General features: G+C 34.3%; 1 protein-coding gene across 1 annotated transcript in view; it reads right to left on the reverse strand.

The window, feature by feature from the left end:
- Positions 1-21,010, reverse strand: part of LOC134839416 (uncharacterized) — a 541,178-nt gene that overhangs the window by 9,335 nt on the left and 510,833 nt on the right. The window contains exons 2-3 of the mRNA XM_063854955.1: positions 17,509-17,830; positions 17,263-17,436 (exon numbers count right to left, since the gene is read on the reverse strand). Coding sequence (XP_063711025.1) covers positions 17,263-17,436; positions 17,509-17,824 — 490 coding nt within the window. The 5' untranslated portion in view covers positions 17,825-17,830. The remainder of the gene's footprint in view (positions 1-17,262; positions 17,437-17,508; positions 17,831-21,010) is intronic.

The following is a 21,010-nucleotide window of genomic DNA, read 5'->3' on the forward strand; positions in this document are numbered from 1 at the left end:
CACAATTGCTTTCCACTGCGGCCTGTTCAGTGCAGTATCTTTGGCCAAATCGAACCAGCTTGCCTCCCAGTTCTTGTGGGTCATTTTTTGGGGTTTCAAGAATGGGCGGAGTTCCTTCTTCACTAACCGTCTCCACGAGTTCTTTACTCCACCGGGGGGTCTCTTCCAGTTGTCGGCTTTCTCAAATTCCAGGCATGCGTTGGGTATCATGTTGGGTTCCATGCGTAGGGTGTGCCCTAGCCATTTGAGGCGTCTTTGTTGTACGGTGGAACTCATGGTGTCTGTCGGGGCACCAAGGTTTCTCAGGCATCTGCAGTTGAAGGAGTCGAGGCGTTGAGTATCGGATGCCTTGACTGGCCAGGATTCACATCCATACAGGAGCACGCTTTCGACACATGCTTTGTATACTTTCGATTTGATTCTGGTCGGGACTGATCTTTGTTTCCAGAGCTTGTCTAATTGTTTGAAGCGTCCTGTTGCTTTTCCGAGGCGGATCTGGATTTCGTGTGACACGTCACCATCGAGTTGCAGGTTGCTGCCTAGGTAGGTGAAAGTATTCACCCTATCGATGGGGGCGTCATTGCAGGTCATTTGGTCTCCAGGATAAGCAGAGCAGAATTTCGTTTTAGATGTGTTTATTTCAAGACCGCCTTTTGCAGCGGCGCGAGTGACTAGATCAAGAAGTGTCTGTGCGTCTTTGATATTGTCTTCAAGTAAACAGATATCATCAGCGAAGTCTAGATCTGTAATTACCATATCGTCAAGGGCGATGCCAAGGGGTTGGTTTTCCGTTGCTTCGAGCAATGCCCAGTCGATTACAAGGTTGAACAAGAATGGTGCAAGTATCGAACCTTGTCTGACCCCTGAGACAATGGCAAATGGGATAGATAGTGAGTTGTAAACCCTGACTGTACTAAACGTTTCTGTGTACATGGCTCTTAGGATTTGGAGGATTTTGGATGGGAGGCCGTGACTCGCGAGGATGCACCAGATTGTCTCGCGGTTGACGCTGTCAAACGCAGCTTTAAAGTCAATAAATACGAGAACAGTCTGTCTATTGTATTCGTGTCTTTGTTCTACTATTTGTCTGATTGCAAATATTTGATCGCGACATCCGCGCTTCTTTTTGAAGCCAGCCTGGTTGTCTCTAGCAACTGTATCATAGGCTGGTTCGAGCCTGTTTTTAAGGATCGCCTCTAAGATCTTGAAAGCGATATTCAAGAGTGAGATGCCACGATAGTTTGAGCATTTGGCTTTGTCGTCTTTTTTGTGGATGGGGACTATGACTGCTGTCTTCCAGTCATTTGGAATCTTCTCCTCTTTCCAAATAAGTGAGAGAAGGCGTTGCAAGTGGGGAAGAAGTTCATGTTGGCCATGAATAAAAAGTTCCGGGGGGATATTATCATTTCCTGCTGCTTTGTTTGTCTTTGGGAACTTTAACCCTCTTCTACTGGACTTTTCCTATTTAATTTTCATACTTTGCTGCGATCAATTGCAAATGACTCAACCAAAATCACTTACTGCAATCAATTGTATAATCGAGCGCAATTTCAGACTTCTTTGAAACTTTCTAAGTAAAAACTGAACTTTTAGAAAAATATTTTCAAAACCATTGAAAAAACCGCACATCAAAATGCTACAACTGAAAAAACCTGATCAATCAAAACTGGCGGCCACATCTGCAACCTCTGTGAGTGCCTTAAAAATGCCCCGTGATAGTCACGAATTTCTATTTTTAAAAGAGTTTTTCAATTTTTACAATATCAAAAAAACGTCATATCTCGGAAACAAAAAACATTTGATGAAACATACGTAAAGTAGAACATATCTGCACCTGCTGAAAGTACTCTGACAACACCCAGGCAAAATTTTTCAATCCAAGCTTTTTCAAACTCGCGAAAGTAGTAGAGGTTGAGGCTGATCAGGGGGGGGGGGGGGGGGGTGGTGGGAGACCCCCATATTTTAAGTAAGGGAATAGAACATCCGGTCTCCCAGCTATGTATTAAAATTAGGTATAGAGTCTACCATGTATTAAGATAGGGAATACCAATGGTAAGATTTCAGTGTCATGGTAAGAGAAATAAAAACGAAATTTTTTTGGATTTTGTGTAAAGTTTCTAGTTTTTTCGCAAAAATCTCGGCGCGCGTTATCTAATTGTTAATTATTACTGGTTAATTACGTGTAGGTTGTAATAATGGTTACGTATTTAATTTTTTGGTACATGAAGTCAATGGTAAGAGTTTTTGGGCAAAAATTTGGAATCTTTATCAAAAAAATTTTCAAAAAAACTTTAAAACACGATAAGATTTGATATAATTCGATCTAAAAACTTTTAATTGGATAACCTGATTTTTTGAAACAATGCTGAACCTACTGAAACTTCGATAAACCAAGGTTTTTTGAAAAAAAATTGCAAAAAGTTTAGTATTTTTGGAAAAAAATTGTATAAATATGGATTTCTTCCACAATTTTCACTCAAAACATTAAGACATGATAAAATTTACCCTAATGAGCTCAGAAGCAGGTTAAGAAGGTTTTGAAAATCAAAGGGAAAGCTCATAATGCCTTCAAGCTTAATGAAACTTCAAAAAAAGTCAAAAGTTTTGGAAAAAAATGCAAAAGATTTAAGTATTTGGATTCTCAAATTTAATAAAATCTCCCAGGCTAGTGAGCAAATTATCATGGATCTTTCAGAATGGAGAGAACTCGAGAGTAAAAGAAATAGAGAATTTCGAAAAGAATTGGCAATGTCTAAGTCGACTTCGAGAAAAAAGTACGGGTTTTCATATGATTCAAATGAAAAATTTTTTGATGAAGTTGTGGATCTGAGATACGGAATTAGTTTTCATTTGCTTACAAGTGAACATTTACTACAAATGACTATTTTTGAAGAAATGGTTGAATTTGACATCTTCTACAGAGATCCGAAGAATTGCTTCAGTCCCTTAAGAACTTACCTACATGATTGGCGAAAAATTGAAACAATTCGTGATAGAAGGTACAAGAAATAAAAATTGAAGGTTCAACAGGATAACTTAGCTCTGTTTAGAAGAAAACATGGTGTGGCACATGAAGAAGAAAGTGACAACGAACTCGAAAATTAACTCAATTTTTGTCTTTTTTTACACATTTTTTAAAATTTCCCATTTGTTTGTAAATTGGTTTTTCTTTTCATATGAATTAAGTGTTTCTGCACCAAAGCTTAGTTTTTAAAGACTTATCAGGGCAAACTACTAAGAAAACATTGTGAGAGTTTATTATTTTATCACAAAGCTTACATAATCACTATTCACAAAACCACGACAATCAATAAAAACATTCAATAATCTTCAACAAATCAGACTCATATTTTGAATTCTGAATTTTTCGAATTCTGTCCAGAAACGCTGAACCATGAGGTTAAGTGGAAGCAAGTTTTTGATTAGAACTTAGATAATGTCTCTTGTATTTTTTCCGAATTAGTCCTTTCTTTGCAATACTGGGCATCTTTTCAGCTCCTTTCCATCGTAAGTTATGTTGAACTGCTCGATTAAGCTGATTGAACACTTCTCCGCTTGATGTAACAATACTTGAATGGAATCTGTGTTTGAACAAAGTGTACAGACAGTCAATTTCCTGATATATGAAAATATATTTATCTATTCTCTGCAAAATTTGGTTGAAAGAAGTTCCTATTAAAACCAAATGGAACTTACAATTCTCCAAAGAACATAAAGAATTGTGGGTAGACACACAATAATCTTGGGTTACTATGTATTTTTCGTAATAGCGATTTTTTTACTGTATTCTGAATACAAGCTGGGAAGAGCTTGACACATAGCAGCTGCCATTGGGAAGAATGATTTTTGCTGAAAACTTTGGATTTATATAGAAGTAACGCCTACACACTTTCCATATAGGGAAAACTCATATAAAACCTTCCATATTTGGTACTACTTCCATATATGGAAATCGAGATGACTCAGTTTGTTTACTTCCATTTTCATTTAATTTCAAAATCATTTCTCTCATTTCTCCTTATCTGATCACTTTACTCTTCAAAAATGTCCTCAATAAAGGACACTAGTCCCAATTATATTGAATTTTCAAAAAATCAAAAAAGAGTTGGGAGATTTGTTTGGTTCCAAAATCCTACAAAGGAAAAATGTATTTTGAACCGTGCTTTCAACTATTAAAAATTAATGATTTGGGACAATTTGAAAAGTCCCAACAAGTCTATCTTGGTGAAAAAGACGGAGAAGCAATTTCGGCAATTAGAAATACTGTTAATCACGATGCTGAAAACCTTGGACTCGTTCCTATATTGGAACTCACTTCTGACGAGGAGTCAACTATGGATCAGGAGCTTGCCAACTGCAACAAAGTGTATGACAAAGCAACTTACAATAGAAGACAAGTTTGTGTCACGATCAAGAAGTACAATGTTAACAAACCTCCCTACATTGATTCGACTCTTCACTGCAAAAGAGAATGAAGCAATGAAACAAGTTGCCTATGTCAACTATACTTTGAACGAATTCAAAGAACTGTGTTAAATTTTGGGAGACTTTATGTTTGTTCATAATTGTAAACCTCAGTAATGCTTTTTGATGTTTTGAATGTTTGGTAATTGAAATATTATTGGTTTAAAACTATTTTTTCTCACTGAAGTGTATATTTAGAGCTATATTATCTGAGGAAAAGTCAGACAAAACATTCAAACTAATCGAAATTGACACAAAACATTGACCTATTATCAGTCAGTTATTGCATAAAAAATTATAGAAAAAATTATTTAATTACTATTTTTTTTTTCTAAATTTAGGTAAATTTTGTCTGATTTGAACAAAATTACAAAGAAGAAGGTAGTTGAAAACCTTTAATAATTTTTGAATTTCTGTATTTAATTGGTTAATTTCTTTTTTTTGCCATAATTTGAGTTTTTGATTGGCTACATCAATTTCTAAATGATGGAAAAAGTTTTTATGGTGATACAAGATAAACTAAAACTGATAAAAGCAACTCGAGTTTTTTAAGTTCCTTTGTTTATTTAATTAAGAAAAATGTTTCTATCAAAAGCGTTTTCAATATCTGATATTGACATTCACCAGATTTTAGAATTGAACTACTGCAAAAAACTACAAGAGTGGTGGACAGATGACGTTGATAGAGATTGTATTGGTTTTAACTTGTATAGAAACACAGAAAGTTCAATGATTTTGTTAAAAAGGTGGAGAGGAGATAAATCAGAAATAAACCAGAAGAAGAGTACTACCAGATTTATCAACAATATTTTTATTTAGAAGAGTTAACTCAGATTGAGTGGTTTATCAGTAAAAAAAAAACAACGGAAGAGCCTATGAAGCAAAAATTGGAGATAAGGAACATTATTTCGATTACTGTTTTGTATTTGAAACAAACACAAAGTCTAGATTTGTCAGTATATCTTTTCATCGATTATCGAAGTTTAAAAGACTTCCAGTTGTTTATATTACAATATACTAAAAAGAAAATAATAAAATATATTTCTTGGTGATTTCTTTTTTCATTGGTTAGAAATCGAACAAATCAATAAATTTTTGATCGAAATTTCAAAATTTGAATTGAGTATCGGAAAAACAAAATAAACCAGACAAGAAATCTCATTTATCTCACTTTGGTGTCAAATTTATATGTCAGTCATGGCAGAAAAATTCAGTAATAATAACTGATTGGAAGTTTCATAAACATAGTTTTGTTCTGATCTATAAAATATTTTAAAATCTGTGAATACTTCATTCTGATTGGTTATTACCACAAAAATTAATGTGAAGGAATGCTCAATTCTCATTGTTTGATATCAGAAAAGAAAAAAGTTTCCTTATAAAAAGAGCTGGATTCCGATTGGTTGATATCAAAAAAGATGAAAACTTCCTTGTAAGTAATGCTCGATTCTGATTGATTGATATCAGAAAAGATAAAAATTTCCTTATAATTAATGCTCGATTCTGATTGGTTGATAGCAAAACTTTTGAAAACTCCATGGTTAGATTGGATGAATTTTACTTCAGCTGGGCTAAATAGTATATCTATTCTGATTTTCTTTCACGTTAAAAACAATTGGTTAAGAAATTAGCTGTTTTTTTTTTTACTTTTATTCATTTTTTGAAGCTATTCAACTTTTCTTTTCTCAAAAATTGGGACATTCTAAATCTCCCACTTTTTCTTTCTCTCTTTATTGAGATGCCGTCACTGAATAGAAACGAAAGAGTTGCATGTCTTGAATGTGGAAGAGAATACACATGTAAAGATGCGTCAAGACATCGAAAGCACTGTGACGTTTTGAAGTATTCCAGTTGTAACTTTTATACATATAGCAGCGAGGAACTTTCTAATCATATTAAGAAGAAGCAATGTCAACATAATGTTAAATTATATGCTCAAAACTGCAAACAGACTCCGAGAGAAGGAAAAAATATATATTTTTAATAAAAACAGAAAATACTTTGAAAAATAATTTTAACTGAATCTGAAAAGTCTATACACTAACTTGAAAAACTTCTAGAAATTATACGGTTTTTTCATCATTATTCTATTTCTGTCATTTCTTTTTTTATTCAAAGGTTCTGATTGATGATAACACCAGCAACAATCGAGTTCAAATTATCGTGAAACTTTCAATACTTTCAAAAGAAATCGATCCAAAAACCTTTAATCTACAGTAAAAACATTGTTTGCAAGCTTGCAGAGATTTTGTTGCGATAAATTTGTAGTAAAATTGAATCACATATGCTAAAGAGTGCTTAACTGGATATTTATAAAACATCGATTAATTGAAAGGTTTTGCCTAGTGACCATATTTAAGTTTTCCTTACTTAGTGCTTGTAAAAGTAATCAGAGTAGTGCGTAGCAGATATTGAGGATTGATTTACTAAGTATTATGGTTTTCTTTTGCTTTTTTCAACGATTCAGAAAACAACTGATAACTGAACTGGAAAAGATGAAAAAATGTATGTTTTGCTAGCATTTGAAAATTTCAAGATAAAAAAATACATCATTCTCAACAAAAAAAATTACTTCAGTATAGAAATTAAGAGTTGAAACAGCAACATACAGCTATCAGGTCGAGAAAATAGTTTGAAGTTTTTTTTTAAAGGATTTATGGTATTAATTCTGCTTCGGATTAGTGAACGTTCGTTGAAATGATACATTTTCGCCTCTAAAACTCAATTTTCAAATAGAACCTTGTTCAAACTGGATTAAGTTGGAAGATAGTAGATGAAGCAGAAACTGAGAAAATATCAAATTGAGATAGAAACTCAATTTATTTTCATTAGGAATTTTGAGATTTTTTAATTTAAATTTAGCTAATATCTTGAGAAAAAAATTCAACATAAAAGTGTAATGTTTGGAAATTTTTTTTATCATTTGATATACTAGGTTAACTTAAAAATAAATTCAAATTTTTTGAAAATAATTTGTTGTGAAGTAAACCCAACTCCAACACCTTTTGGAAGATGATACATGAAGCATAAATCAAAAATTAACAGTTTTGTTCTGATCTATAAAATATTTTAAAATCTGTGAATACTTCATTCTGATTGGTTATTACCACAAAAATTACTGTGAAGGAATGCTCAATTCTCATTGTTTGATATCAGAAAAGAAAAAAGTTTCCTTATAAAAAGAGCTGGATTCCGATTGGTTGATATCAAAAAAGATGAAAACTTCCTTGTAAGTAATGCTCGATTCTGATTGATTGATAGCAAAACTTTTGAAAACTCCATGGTTAGATTGGATGAATTTTACTTCAGCTGGGCTAAATAGTATATCTATTCTGATTTTCTTTCACGTTAAAAACAATTGGTTAAGAAATTAGCTGTTTTTTTTTACTTTTATTCATTTTTTGAAGCTATTCAACTTTTCTTTTCTAAAAAATTGGGACATTCTAAATCTCTCACTTTTTCTTTCTCTCTTTATTGAGATGCCGTCACTGAATAGAAACGAAAGAGTTGCATGTCTTGAATGTGGAAGAGAATACACACGTAAAGATGCGTCAAGACATCGAACGCACTGTGACGTTTTGAAGTATTCCAGTTGTAACTTTTATACATATAGCAGCGAGGAACTTTCTAATCAAATTAAGAAGAAGCAATGTCAACATAAAGTTAAATTATATGCTCAAAACTCTGCAAACAGACTCCGAGAGAAGGAAAAAATATATATTTTTAATAAAAACAGAAAATACTTTGAAAAATAATTTTAACTGAATCTGAAAAGTCTATACACTAACTTGAAAAACTTCTAGAAAATATACGGTTTTTTCATCATTATTCTATTTCTGTCATTTCTTTTTTTATTCAAAGGTTCTGATTGATGATAACACCAGCAACAATCGAGTTCAAATTATCGTGAAACTTTCAATACTTTCAAAAGAAATCGATCCAAAAACCTTTAATCTACAGTAAAAACATTGTTTGCAAGCTTGCAGAGATTTTGTTGCGATAAATTTGTAGTAAAATTGAATCACATATGCTAAAGAGTGCTTAACTGGATATTTATAAAACATTGATTAATTGAAAGGTTTTGCCTAGTGACCATATTTAAGTTTTCCTTACTTAGTGCTTGTAAAAGTAAACATAGAGTAGTGCGTAGCAGATATTGAGGATTGATTTACTAAGTATTATGGTTTTCTTTTGCTTTTTTCAACGATTCAGAAAACAATTGATAACTGACCTGGAAAAGATGAAAAAATGTATGTTTTGCTAGCATTTGAAAATTTCAAGATAAAAAAATACATCATTCTCAACAAAAAAATTACTTCAATATAGAAATTAAGAGTTGAAACAGCAACATACAGCTATCAGGTCGAGAAAATAGTTTGAAGTTTTTTTGAAAAGGATTTATGGTATTAATTCTGCTTCGGATTAGTGAACGTTCGTTGAAATGATACATTTTTCCCTCTAAAACTCAATTTTCAAATAGAACCTTGTTCAAACTGGATTAAGTTGGAAGATAGTAGATGAAGCAGAAACTGAGAAAATATCAAATTGAGATAGAAACTCAATTTATTTTCATTAGGAATTTTGAGATTTTTTAATTAAAATTTAGCTAATATATTACATCTTGAGAAAAAAATTCAACATTAAAGTGTAATGTTCGGAATTTTTTTTTATCATTTGATATACTAGGTTAACTTAAAAATAAATTCAAATTTTTTGAAAATAATTGGTTGTGAAGTAAACCCAACTCCAACACCTTTTGGAAGATGATACATGACGCATAAATCGAAAATTTGCTTTCAAGATCTACATTTCATTCTTTTGGATAAAAAAAATTTGATGTAGAAAGATTTTTAGAGAAAATAATATGGAGCCTGCTGAATAAATTTCGCAAAATTATTCAAATGTTACAGTTTGCACCTTGATTTCCTTTCCTTAATCGATGTTTTTGAGAACAGATCTTTTAGATGTTATAAATGTTGCAGAAATATGGAACTAACTTCCCCTTGCGTATTTCTACTTCCGAAGGTTTTGCAGATTATAAACAATAGAGCTGCTCTTAATTTTTTCTAAGAAATCAACGTAAAAACACACCTTTATATTCTCAAAATATACATGTGCTTTCGAATGCTTAAAATAGCACCGATTATTTCTCACTTCGACATTTTTGAGAAACCTTCCGACAAAAAACAAGAATAAAAAGCAATTTACAAACTATTTTGCAAGAAAAGTGATTGTTAATGATCACAAAAGTTGGGTTTTTGCTGAAACAGCTTGCTGTAGTAACTAAACAAGGGCATCTAAAGGAGAACATGTACAAATTACATGGTAATAATTAGACGTTATCAGTTCTAATTTTATCTCTGCCAACAAATTGTTCGTTCAATTGATACTATTTTCTCCTAAATTCCTCAGTTCTGACTAAACTTTCTAGCAAAGTGAGGGCAAGAGCGATAACATGCAATAAGCAGAAAGCAAGAAAAAGCTTAAGACATTGCAAATTTCTACGGAAAAACCGTGAAAAATTATGTTGTAGAAGCAACAGAGATAATCATCGGTTTTGAAGAAGATTTTGTTGAATATCATACAATCTAATTTACTGTTATGATAAATACACCCAACTTTTAGTCAATTTAAGCAGTAAAATACTCAATTTTTATCAATGATCTGAAACTTAATATTATTAATAATGTTAAAAACGTCTCAGAAGTTGTAATTTTGTACAAGTTTGGGTTATTCTTTGAGAAAAAACTGAGGAGCTGGATCATGGAGTTTGATATAGAAATTTCAATAAATATTGCTCATATTGTTCAATTGAATTGAGATTTTTAGGTGAACTCTCCTTGAATTGAACAAAAATTCAGTTAATTACACAAATGAAATTTTACAAATGGAAAACTTTGGATAGATTTGATTAATTTTTACTTTCTTGAAAATTACGATTAACTACCTTATTTTCCCGAGAAATCGGAAGTATCAATATTGATTCGACTAATACGAACTTTAAATGTTCACAGCATTAAATAAACCGCTTTTAAGCTAAAATTATGGTAAATTTTATCGTATTTCATTAATTTGAGAGAAGAATTTCTATTCCATGAATTTCCATATTTCTATTCAAAGTTTTGTATGTGTCTCAACATGATGCCAATTGAAATACAATTTGAGCTTAATTTTAGACTCTAAACGTATTTACTTTTTATTCAATTAGATCAGAAGCAACAAAAAACTAGCCAAAACCTTGAGATTTCTGCAATTCTTTCCAAAAATTTGAAATTTTTGCAATTTTTTCCAAATACTTAAAATTTTTCCATTTTTTTCCAAAAACTTTGACTTTTTTGAAGTTTAATGAAGCTTAAAGGAATTATGAGCTTTCCCTTTGATATTCAGAACCGTATTTAACCTGCTTCTGAGCTTATTAGGGTAAATTTTATCATATTCTAATGTTTTGAGTGAAAATTGTGGAAAAAATCCATAGATTATCTTATTAATGAGTTATTAGTTCAAATTATATCAAATCTTATCGTGTTTTAGTTTTTTTTGAAAGATTTTTTTGATAAAGATTCCAAGTTTTTGCCCAAAAACTCTTACCATTGACTTACCATGTACCAAAAAACTAAATACGTAACCTTAATTACACAACCTACACGTAATTAACCAGTAATAATTAACAATTAGATAACGCGCGCCGAGATTTTTGCGAAAAAACTAGACACTTCTACACAAAGTCCAAAAAAATAACGTTTTTCTTTCTCACACCATTACACTGAAACCGTACCATTGGTATTCCCTATCTTAATACATTGTAGACTCTATACCTAATGTTAAAACATAGCTGGGAGACCGGATGTTCTATTCCATATCTTAAGCATGGGGGTCTCCCACCACCCCCCACCCCCTGATCAGCCTCAACCTCTGCTACTCGCGAACTCAAAGGCAATGAGCAATCAATTCTAAAAACAAGATTTGCATTCATTTAGAGAATACCCTGGCATCACCCAATTAAAACGTTGGGAAATCTAAACTTGGAGTTTTTAAAATTCAGGTTTTTGTATTTTTTGCGGCAAAATCGCAAAAATTGTCATATCTCGTTTACTTGAAGGATTGGGGATTCATATTTGGAGGCCAATTTTGTAATCCATGGAATAACTTTGAAAGCGCCCACCATAGGTTTGCTCACAAATTTGGTGGAATAAATGCTGAAACGAAAAACCGTTTCATAATGTATAGATGGATGAATGTCACCTTTACACTGCCCTATAACGTGCTGCCCTCCTCCTCCGTTTCCACGCTCACATCACAGCTACAGCCTTACATCCGGGCCTCGCAGGTGGCCTATTATTCATTAACTGGAAAATCGACTGAGCTTTTTATACATGGCAAGATATACGTTATGCGCATAACCATTGCAAAAAACGCTTGAACATGGCACAAGTCAAGATTCATGTCACACGCATTTAAATATAGCATAGCTAAATTATAGATTATTCAAAACTGTGGCAAAATTCCTGGAGCTCAGTTTAGTAGACCATTGCAGGAATGCATCACTCTTTCAATTATAACTTGAATCAAAAGAAAAAATTACCATTTAGGTTAAATCATGAAAAAACTCCGTGCTTTTGCAACTAAGTCGACAAAAACTAAGCACCAGCCATATCAATTTCGAAGATAATTTTTTCAGGTATAACAAATTGTCCGACAAAATCATTTGATTGCTTTATTTATAATCAATTCAGAAATTATTCAGCGCGAAAAAGCAACATACATAACTCAGACGACAAAGGTCTACACATAAAAAAAAACACTTTACTTGCACATCGAAATTAATTTCAATACACAAGTGTATGTCAAACGTTTTATGTTTTCTTTTCTATCAGTTCATAAAAATATTATAACATCATTAGATATACATAGTTACAGAAGCGAAGCAGCTCTGTGGCATGTTTCACACAGAGGCGAAACACGACAAAACGCAGCTCTATGAAGAGCAAGAACAAAAATTAGAAATAAGCCTCGAATTAGTTTAAAAATTCAGCAACATCTGAGATTCGAACCTGTGACCTAGAGATTAAGCAACTCACACACTAACCACTCAGCCACGGAAGCTTAATAGGCGCCAAACACTAGCCACAAATTAAGCAGAAAACAGATGCTATGCAATTTCTAACGCTACATTGAAATTTCTAAACACAGAGGCGAAGCAGAGCTTCGCACCACTTGCGATACCACACATACAGCATTGCAAGCTAGCAGACAGGAAATGAAGCAAAAGCCACTACGTCCAAAACAAATTAGAACATTTCGAAAAAACTACAAAATTTTCAGAAAATTGTTTGGAATGATGTTCAATTTGACAAAACACCATAACTGGCATTTAATAAAAATTCAGACACAAAATTTATCGGCAACTAAGCCGGCAAAAGTAGGTTAGACTATCTCTGAGCAAAATTGCTTTCAATTGAAAAACTTTTGAAAGGTCTGAAAATCTAAAATTTTGCGCTCCCCCTCCGGAAACAATTTAAATATCTATTTATCCTTTGAAAGAACGCTTAACTATGTCACTTACTCAATAAAACATAAGCCAAACAAACCAGCGAAAAAAAACACCCTGAAAATTTTGCGCTTGAATTTGACTGGTGCTTATTTTTTGTCCGCTTAGTTGCCTGAGTCATTTCTATACGTAAAACTATAAGTAAAAAACTATAAGTGAAAAAACTATAAGTAAAACAAATGTGCGATTTGCACTGAAAAAAGAAGTAAAAATAAAAAATAAAATTACCACAGTAAACGAGTATATACAACATCTTTAAAAATCCATACGATACACATCCGAAAATTAAGAAAAATTTCAGAGCGAAAATAGGTAGCATGATCTAAAACACTTGCTTTCGCAAATAGGACAGAGATGGGACAGAAAATTTTTCTGACAATCTCTACACTCGCTTGAAAATTTGGAATTTTACATCCCACCAATATATGCATTTAAAAAACAGTGATTCCCAGCTATGCAGGAAGTTGATTAGCTTATAAAAACTCTGAGCATTGTACTTGTTAAAAGAAACCTATTCGACGTGGACTCATCTTTCATCAATTGATTTTTTCTTATACCATCCCTTGAGAATAAGGCTGTCTGAACCCATTGCCAAACATAGCCGACAGATGAGCGGAAAATTGTAACACATAGGCGGAGCTGAGATTCGCATCACCGATACAAAACAGAAAATAAAAATCGAAAATGTTGAAAATACTACATCTATCAAAATGAATAAGGTTAGTTTGAAAACGAAAACGTGCCAGGACAATAGAATAAAACATTACATCGAAAGGAAATTTACCAGGCTGTATCAAAGCCAAAAAAAAACTTAGCTGAAAACCTTTGAGCCGAAAAGTTCAGCAAGACCTCATTAGTCCCCACACTCTCAAAACACGCACACGAAAACCCTATTCGTGCGTCAAATGAAACAAAATGAAAAAAGATTCAAAAAAAATAGAACATTTGTAAAAAAAAAAAGATAATTCGAAAAAACTTTTGAAAACCAATTCGACAATAATTCAAAAACTTAAAACTTATTTTTATTAGTTCAACAAAAATTGATAAAAAACGAATGAAACAGAAAATAACATAAGAACTAGAACTAGACACAGTTTACGGGAAAATCTAAAATTTTGAAAAGCTATGAAGCCAAAAAAACGCCGATTTTTCCACAAAAAAAAAGAAAATCCGAGCGGACAAGAACACGTTGACAGAAAAAAAAAAAACGGTTTACCAAAATAATTTTTAAAAAAGTTACTCAAAATTAAAGCAAAAGATATGCCATTGGAGTATTCTTAAGAAAGATGAGAGTGAGAAAAATTTTAATTAGCGATCAAAAAAGGAAAAATGATAAATGCGACAAGCAATTCCAAATAAAATTATGGAAAATTTTGATGATAATAAGTTCTGATTTGACAGCACTTCAAGATTGCTCGGTACTATTTTTACTGTCCTAACACAATGAAACTACGCAAAACAGGAGAACAAAAAATTAGCAGACAGCAACTCAAATTGACTTTGCAAAACGATGAACTCGACTAGCAATTTTAGTTTGAATTATCAAAAATTTTGAACTTAATTGATTCTTAGTTGCTGGAAAATCAGGCTTGCTTGGTTCTCGTTCGATTTTCAATTGTAACAGCTACTTGTCAAAACAATTTGAGCTAAAAAGCAATGAGAACATATTTTGAATTGATGAAAAAAAATGCGAAAAAAAAAACAAACTCAATAACCTAAACCAAAAAAAACTTGATAAACACAGCTGACTGAACAAACAAAAGCATAAAAAGTTAAAACCAAAGTTATTGTGCAAACTAAAAACAACAGGAAAAAATTGATTTGATTTTTGTTTTTCATTTTTAAAATTTTCACTGGTATTAGGAAGGTTCTGGGAATAGATTTAGACGTGTCCAAAACATTTATTAACATTTCAACCATTCTTAGAAAAACCAACAAAAAGTATTTTAAAAAAATCATTAGGAAAATGAGCCGACGGAAATAAAGCCGACACTCAAGTGCCGAAAAAAAATTATAATAATTCATAACAGGCACACAAGGCCCATACCTAATACGCAAATACTACATTTACCTGCAGTAAAACACTTGCGAACAAATTCTTGTACGAATTTTGTGGACTAAGTTGTTTAAGGGAAAAAAGTCTAATACCCGGTTGCAAAACCCTTGCTTATCGCAAGTGTAAACAAAATTAAGACAAATAAAAAGTAAGTAAATTTTTCTCACCCTCATAACACACACACACACACACACACACAAAATAATGTTCAAAACCAGAGTACTGTCCTGCTTGAAGCAAAAGGTGTAACAAAAGGGGCCAATCGAGTAGTATAAGCAAAAGCGATCCCGAAAATTCCAAAGCCATAACAAAAGCGGAAAAGCGGTTTGAGTTTTCAAATAATCCCCAAAAGTTTACCGAAAATGATCGCAGGTTATTTTTCAAAACTCCAACTCAAGGTTTCCACATCATGAACATAATTTTTTGCGTGATTTTATCGCTCGAGTTGTCTGGGTAAAAACAGCAGGCGGAGGCGGAGCAATAAGCAGGCGGAGGCGGAGCAATAAGCAGGATGGTCCAAGTGCAGAATAGATCCAAGAGCAGAAAAACAGAAAAACTTCAGTTTTTATTAGTTAGTCTGTAAATTAGATTAATTTGATCAAGAATTTTTTTAAAAAAGTAATCAAAAAATTTAATTAGTAAATTCATGCATACTTTATTCGTTTTCTTGGTAATTGTTGACGATTCTAATAATGTTTTATCAATTAGCCCGTATAAACCAATATAAGTCAACATTTTTCTGTTTTTCTGCTCTTGGACCCATTGTGCTCTTAGACCATTCTGCTTATTGCTCCGCCTCCGTTTAAAAGCTACTTATTTGTGTTTTTTCGCTTGTGTTTGCCTCTCTGTTGAAAATTATGTTAATCGATTTCTGTAAGGTGCGGGTAATTGAGCTCCAAGATATTTTGCTCAGTTTTTCCGTAGAATTTTTGTCGAAATCTTTTTTTTTCTCATTTTACTCTCAAAAACAAGCTATTAGTGAAGCCTCTTGTCTTCAAATATCTAAAATTTATATTTTAACTTATAACAAAATTTTTTAAAAAAATCATTTTTTCCTCTTCCACCAACAAAAAGCTTTGATTTTGGCAAATATGATTGATGACATCACAGTATAAAAGAGCATCGATAATCGTGGCAAGCCTCATAGAGCATCAAGTTTTTCTGAATCGGAAATCAAGAATTCAAATTTTTCTTTTCAAGTAATATTTCCAATAGGCTTTTTTGTATGATTAGTGTCATCCTACTGAAACTCGAGTAGCCAGTTTCAGCAAAGATAACAGACTCTTCCGGCCGGAGAAAAAAATGTAAAAAATAACAGTTTTTGTGAATTTTGTCAAAAATTTTTTTAAAGCGAGACGACAACACTAATTTTAAGATGCCCTTCCGACATGTTATTTGAAAGCATAAAATATTCGTTGCTTTGCTATTATTGACATTTCTGATTATTATTTTACCGATTAGCTTGAAGAAGTTGATATTTTTCTATTTTTCTGCTCTTGGACCCATTCTGCTCTTAGACCACTCTGCTTATTGACTGGCCACCACAGCAGGCATATAATATGCGCTGCGCTGTTCGTAAACCGCACAAAACTTTTCTCAGTTTTTCTTAAAATTGTTAAGCTTTCTATAAAAAATTTAGCAAAAAAAATATTAAACGAGTAAGCGGTACACTTAAATAAGCAAATCCGCGAAATGTAAAAAGGCAGATATCGCGAAAAAAGGATTGTAAAGGCGATGACAACACTCTGGTCGAAACCTATTCAGCCGAAAAAAGAAAAACCAAAAAATTGAAACTTTACCAAACCGAATTAGAAAAATTGCCTCTATATATAAACAAAAATTCGAATAGCGGTTAATTTGTCCCAAGGGTGAAAAATCAAGGGAACCAAAAATCAAGGGAACCTTCACTCTAAAGCTCGTTGAATTCAAGATATGTTTAGGCTTGCCACTTTTTTCTTAAAGTTATACCATTCAGAGAAAACTGGATCACTAGAAAACTGGACAATTTGATACAACTCCGGTGACTTCAGCTTATTAGAGTCCATTTTTGAAACTAGAAGTAATCTACAAATTTATCGGATAATGATAAACTACTTGCCAAGCAATCAAGAATTAAATCATCAGGAAAAGCCTGTTAATCAATTATTTACATTTAGGGTTAGTTTTATTTTTTGAAACAATGGCATCAACTCACCGTAAGCAATCCTACAGTAACTGACAAAATTTGAGCACACTGATCCCATCTTAGCACATGCATCGGAGCAATTGCTAAGAATTTTGTCAAAATTCTCACTGATGGAAAAACTTGTTTCTTTTTGAAAGAGGCCAACGTTCCTACATTTTGGAATCCCACCATCTCCACAAGCTTCTGAACAAAACATTTTCCTTTCTGATCACATGTTTTTTACTTGATACAAATAGGCATTTCCAAGTTCATTACCATTTACTGTCATACTGCCTGTTTCAAGTTGATTCCCAGGATCAGTTACTGATGAAGTTTCATTGGTGCAAATAAGTCCAACCAACAAAACAATAGATTGACAGAGGGTTTTCTTTAGTATTTGACCTTCATTGTCATATGACACATTGCATTCCCCACCCATAAGGGTTTCCGAATATTTAATGAGGCCAGGTCTTGTTTTCCCACAAGTTGTAGAATTAACAGTATCAGACCAGAAATTTGATACCAAATATTCACTACTGTTTGTAACGCACCCACAAAACATACACAAAACAATGACAAAAAAATTAGCCATGCCAATCTAAAACACCTTTATATAAAAGAATTGTATAGTGCATATAAGCTAGTTAATAGACCCCAGTTATACTTTTAGTGTGACATTCGACCAGAATGGATCAAAATGCAGATTCAGCATATTCGAAATTTTAGCAGTGAACCTTCCGAATTGGCGATTTTGAAGGAATAAGAGTGTTGTTCGAACGATTGGACAAATCGGGAAGGCCGAAGGATTTGGGAATTCCTAAATTTTAAAAATTCGAATTGATGACGTAACAATTCTAAGAAACGTCAAAAACGGCCAGTCGGTCATATTCGGAAGTTTGACCTTGAGAGAAGCAAAAAAACACTTGATTTTGGAATGAAATTTAATTTTTCAAAATTTCGAACGGAACCTGTCATGCACGATTTTCTCGCGATAACTGAAAATCAGAAAAGAGAAGTCAGAACGTTCGAGTAAAAAACGCGGGAAAGTTGCCAGAGAAATCGGTAGGAAATTGCTATTCGCAATTTCCATCATAGTGAACAAGAGTAGAGCTGTCCCATCTGAAATAGAGGACAGAGTATTTCCGAGAGAACGATTATTTGAGCTGGACCAGAGTGAACCTTCGACGGAAAGGTGAACAACTTGAGTGTCCCAATGGTTCACGAGAAACTATATCCTAGAGTTAAGACTTGTCCTCGTTATTGAAACTGATAAACATTAAAACTCATTTAGTTACATTATTTAATTCTTGAGTTAATTACCGACTGAAGTACTTCCCCTTCTTGAGTGTGCTACAATGTGAGTACTAATTTAAATTTCTAGAGTGTGTTTTATAATTGTTATGTTGAGGTAAGGCGAGTTTTAGGTTGATCCATCTGAAATGGATCAAAGTTCCACTGTCTAATAAAAAGTAACTTAACAGATTGTTCCAACCCGGTTCTTAACGGCGTTCATGTATTTTGGGTATCTAGAGACCTAAGTATGGGGACGTTTCTAATTCTAGAGTGGGGGGATATTTTAGTAGTAGCCTTTAAGCTGTAACGGGTAGTAGTCTCATGTCACAAACGAACCGAACTGGCTCCGACCGTTCTTGAGGTAGAAAAACACAAGAGATGGTGTCCCTGACCCTTGAGCCAGTGGTTATAGGGCCTATTTTTCTTAAGCCTCATGTGTGACTGCAGTAGACGAATGTTACATAGTGTTTTTATGGCGCTCCTGGGTGTTTACGACATCAAGACTACGGAGTCGAACCCACTTGAGACAACTTCGGGCTGAATGCCCATTCTAGAGTACCGGCGGTACGGTTCGACGGGAACGTGCAAACCTTCCGGTTGTACCGTGATAGCTTTTTAAGAAAACTCGAGAAAACTTCCTGGTACGCTTTCCGAACGAGGCGTAGCTAACCGAGTAAAGGGGGGCAACTAGGGGGACAAAAACACGAGCAAAAAGATAAAAAGGAACAAAAACCATAAAACGAAAAAAGACAGTGACTTTGACACCAGATTAGTTGGATCAAACCTTTATATTAATTAAATAGTATACCCATACTGTTTTACAAGTTCGATCGTTTCGATCAACCTAGTAATTTAATCCAGTAACCTTAATAAAGTGCCCGAGTGTGGGGCGTTGTCAAGGGTTTTCAGATTGCTTGGAACTTAGCTGGACAACAAGGAGACTTGACTGGAAGAGGTGACCAGCCGAGTGGGAAGGTTGTTCAGGAGCACTTGATCTGAACCAATAGGAGACTCGACTGGAACAGGTGACCGGCCGAGTGGGAAACTGGTTCAGGAAAACTTGAGCTGTAGGAGACTGAACCAATAGGAGACTGAGCTGGAACAGGTGATCAGTCGAGTGGGAAAGCAGCCAAGAAGGATTTGACAGTTCTCGAGTTCTAAAGTTGGGCAGAACGGGTATCGTTACAATTCACAATACATTATAGGAAATAAGTGTAAAATTGGATAAGCGATATCCCCCGGTTTTGAGAAACGTTTTTACTTGAGCAGGCCTGGAGACAGGTCTACGGTTTTCTCTTGAGAGGTTTAGCACCCGGCGCTTAAGGTGATTTTAGGCTTAAGAAGGGGGGCTAAAAAGGGGGGAGGTTAGAAGGGGGGCTGGTTAAGTTAGAGGTTGGCGGTTGTAAATTGTAAAAAGGAGGGAAATTAGAGTAACTAATTAGTCGACATCGTTGACTTAGTTACATTAGACATTAACACGCGTTGGTAATATTAGGTGGATATCGAAATTTGAACTCGAGTTAAGGAAGGTACCCTGGTCGGATTGGTAGGGGGGAAGTGACATAGACAGTTTTTGTAATACCCCATAAGATCGCTAGCAGGGGGGAAGGAAACGCGTGGCAATTAGGTACCAGACATTTTTTTCGATAGAAGGTAGACATTTGTCACCTTTGAATTTTAGGTGGGCTCATCTTTCTGTTTTTATTACTTTTTCTTGCTTAGATTTTTGTTGCATTTTGGTGAGGATTTGTGTTAAAATTTTGTACGAACAGGTGATCACAAGATACCTGCGCACAGGTTTTGGTCTCAAGTTACTTGGAACATTGAAATAGAGGTAGCCAAAAAGAGAAATAAGAAAAAGGGGGGTCAGCATTTGGCTTTTAAGAGAGGATTTTGGGAAAATTTTACTAGAGCTTGAGTGGTGGTACAAGGTACGGCGAATCAATAAGTCCCCATAACGAAGAGGAAAGAAGTCCCACCACCCAGACACTTGTCAACAGTCTTGGGACAGTGCCGAAGAAGTCTTAGGACAGAGCAGTCTGGGGACAGTCTTGGGACAGTACAGTCTTGGGACAGTGGTCTTGGGACAGGGTCTTGGGACAGGGTCTTGGGACAAGGGTCTTGGGACAGGGTCTTGGGACAAGGTCTTGGGACAAGGTCTTGGGACAAGGGTCTTGGGACAGGGTCTTGGGACAGGGTCTTGGGACAAGGTCTTGGGACGGGGTCTTGGGACAAGGTCTTGGGACAAGGGTCTTGGGACAGGGTCTTGGGACAGGGTCTTGGGACAAGGTCTTGGGACAGGGTCTTGGGACAAGGTCTTGGGACAGGGTCTTGGGACAAGGTCTTGGGACAAGGTCTTGGGACAAGGGTCTTGGGACAGGGTCTTGGGACAGGGTCTTGGGACAGGGTCTTGGGACAAGGGTCTTGGGACAAGGGTCTTGGGACAGGGTCTTGGGACGGGAGTCTTGGGACAGTAGTCTTGGGA

This window comes from Symsagittifera roscoffensis, chromosome 2, assembly GCF_963678635.1.
Source record: "Symsagittifera roscoffensis chromosome 2, txSymRosc1.1, whole genome shotgun sequence".
NCBI classification, from domain to species: Eukaryota; Metazoa; Xenacoelomorpha; order Acoela; family Convolutidae; genus Symsagittifera; species Symsagittifera roscoffensis.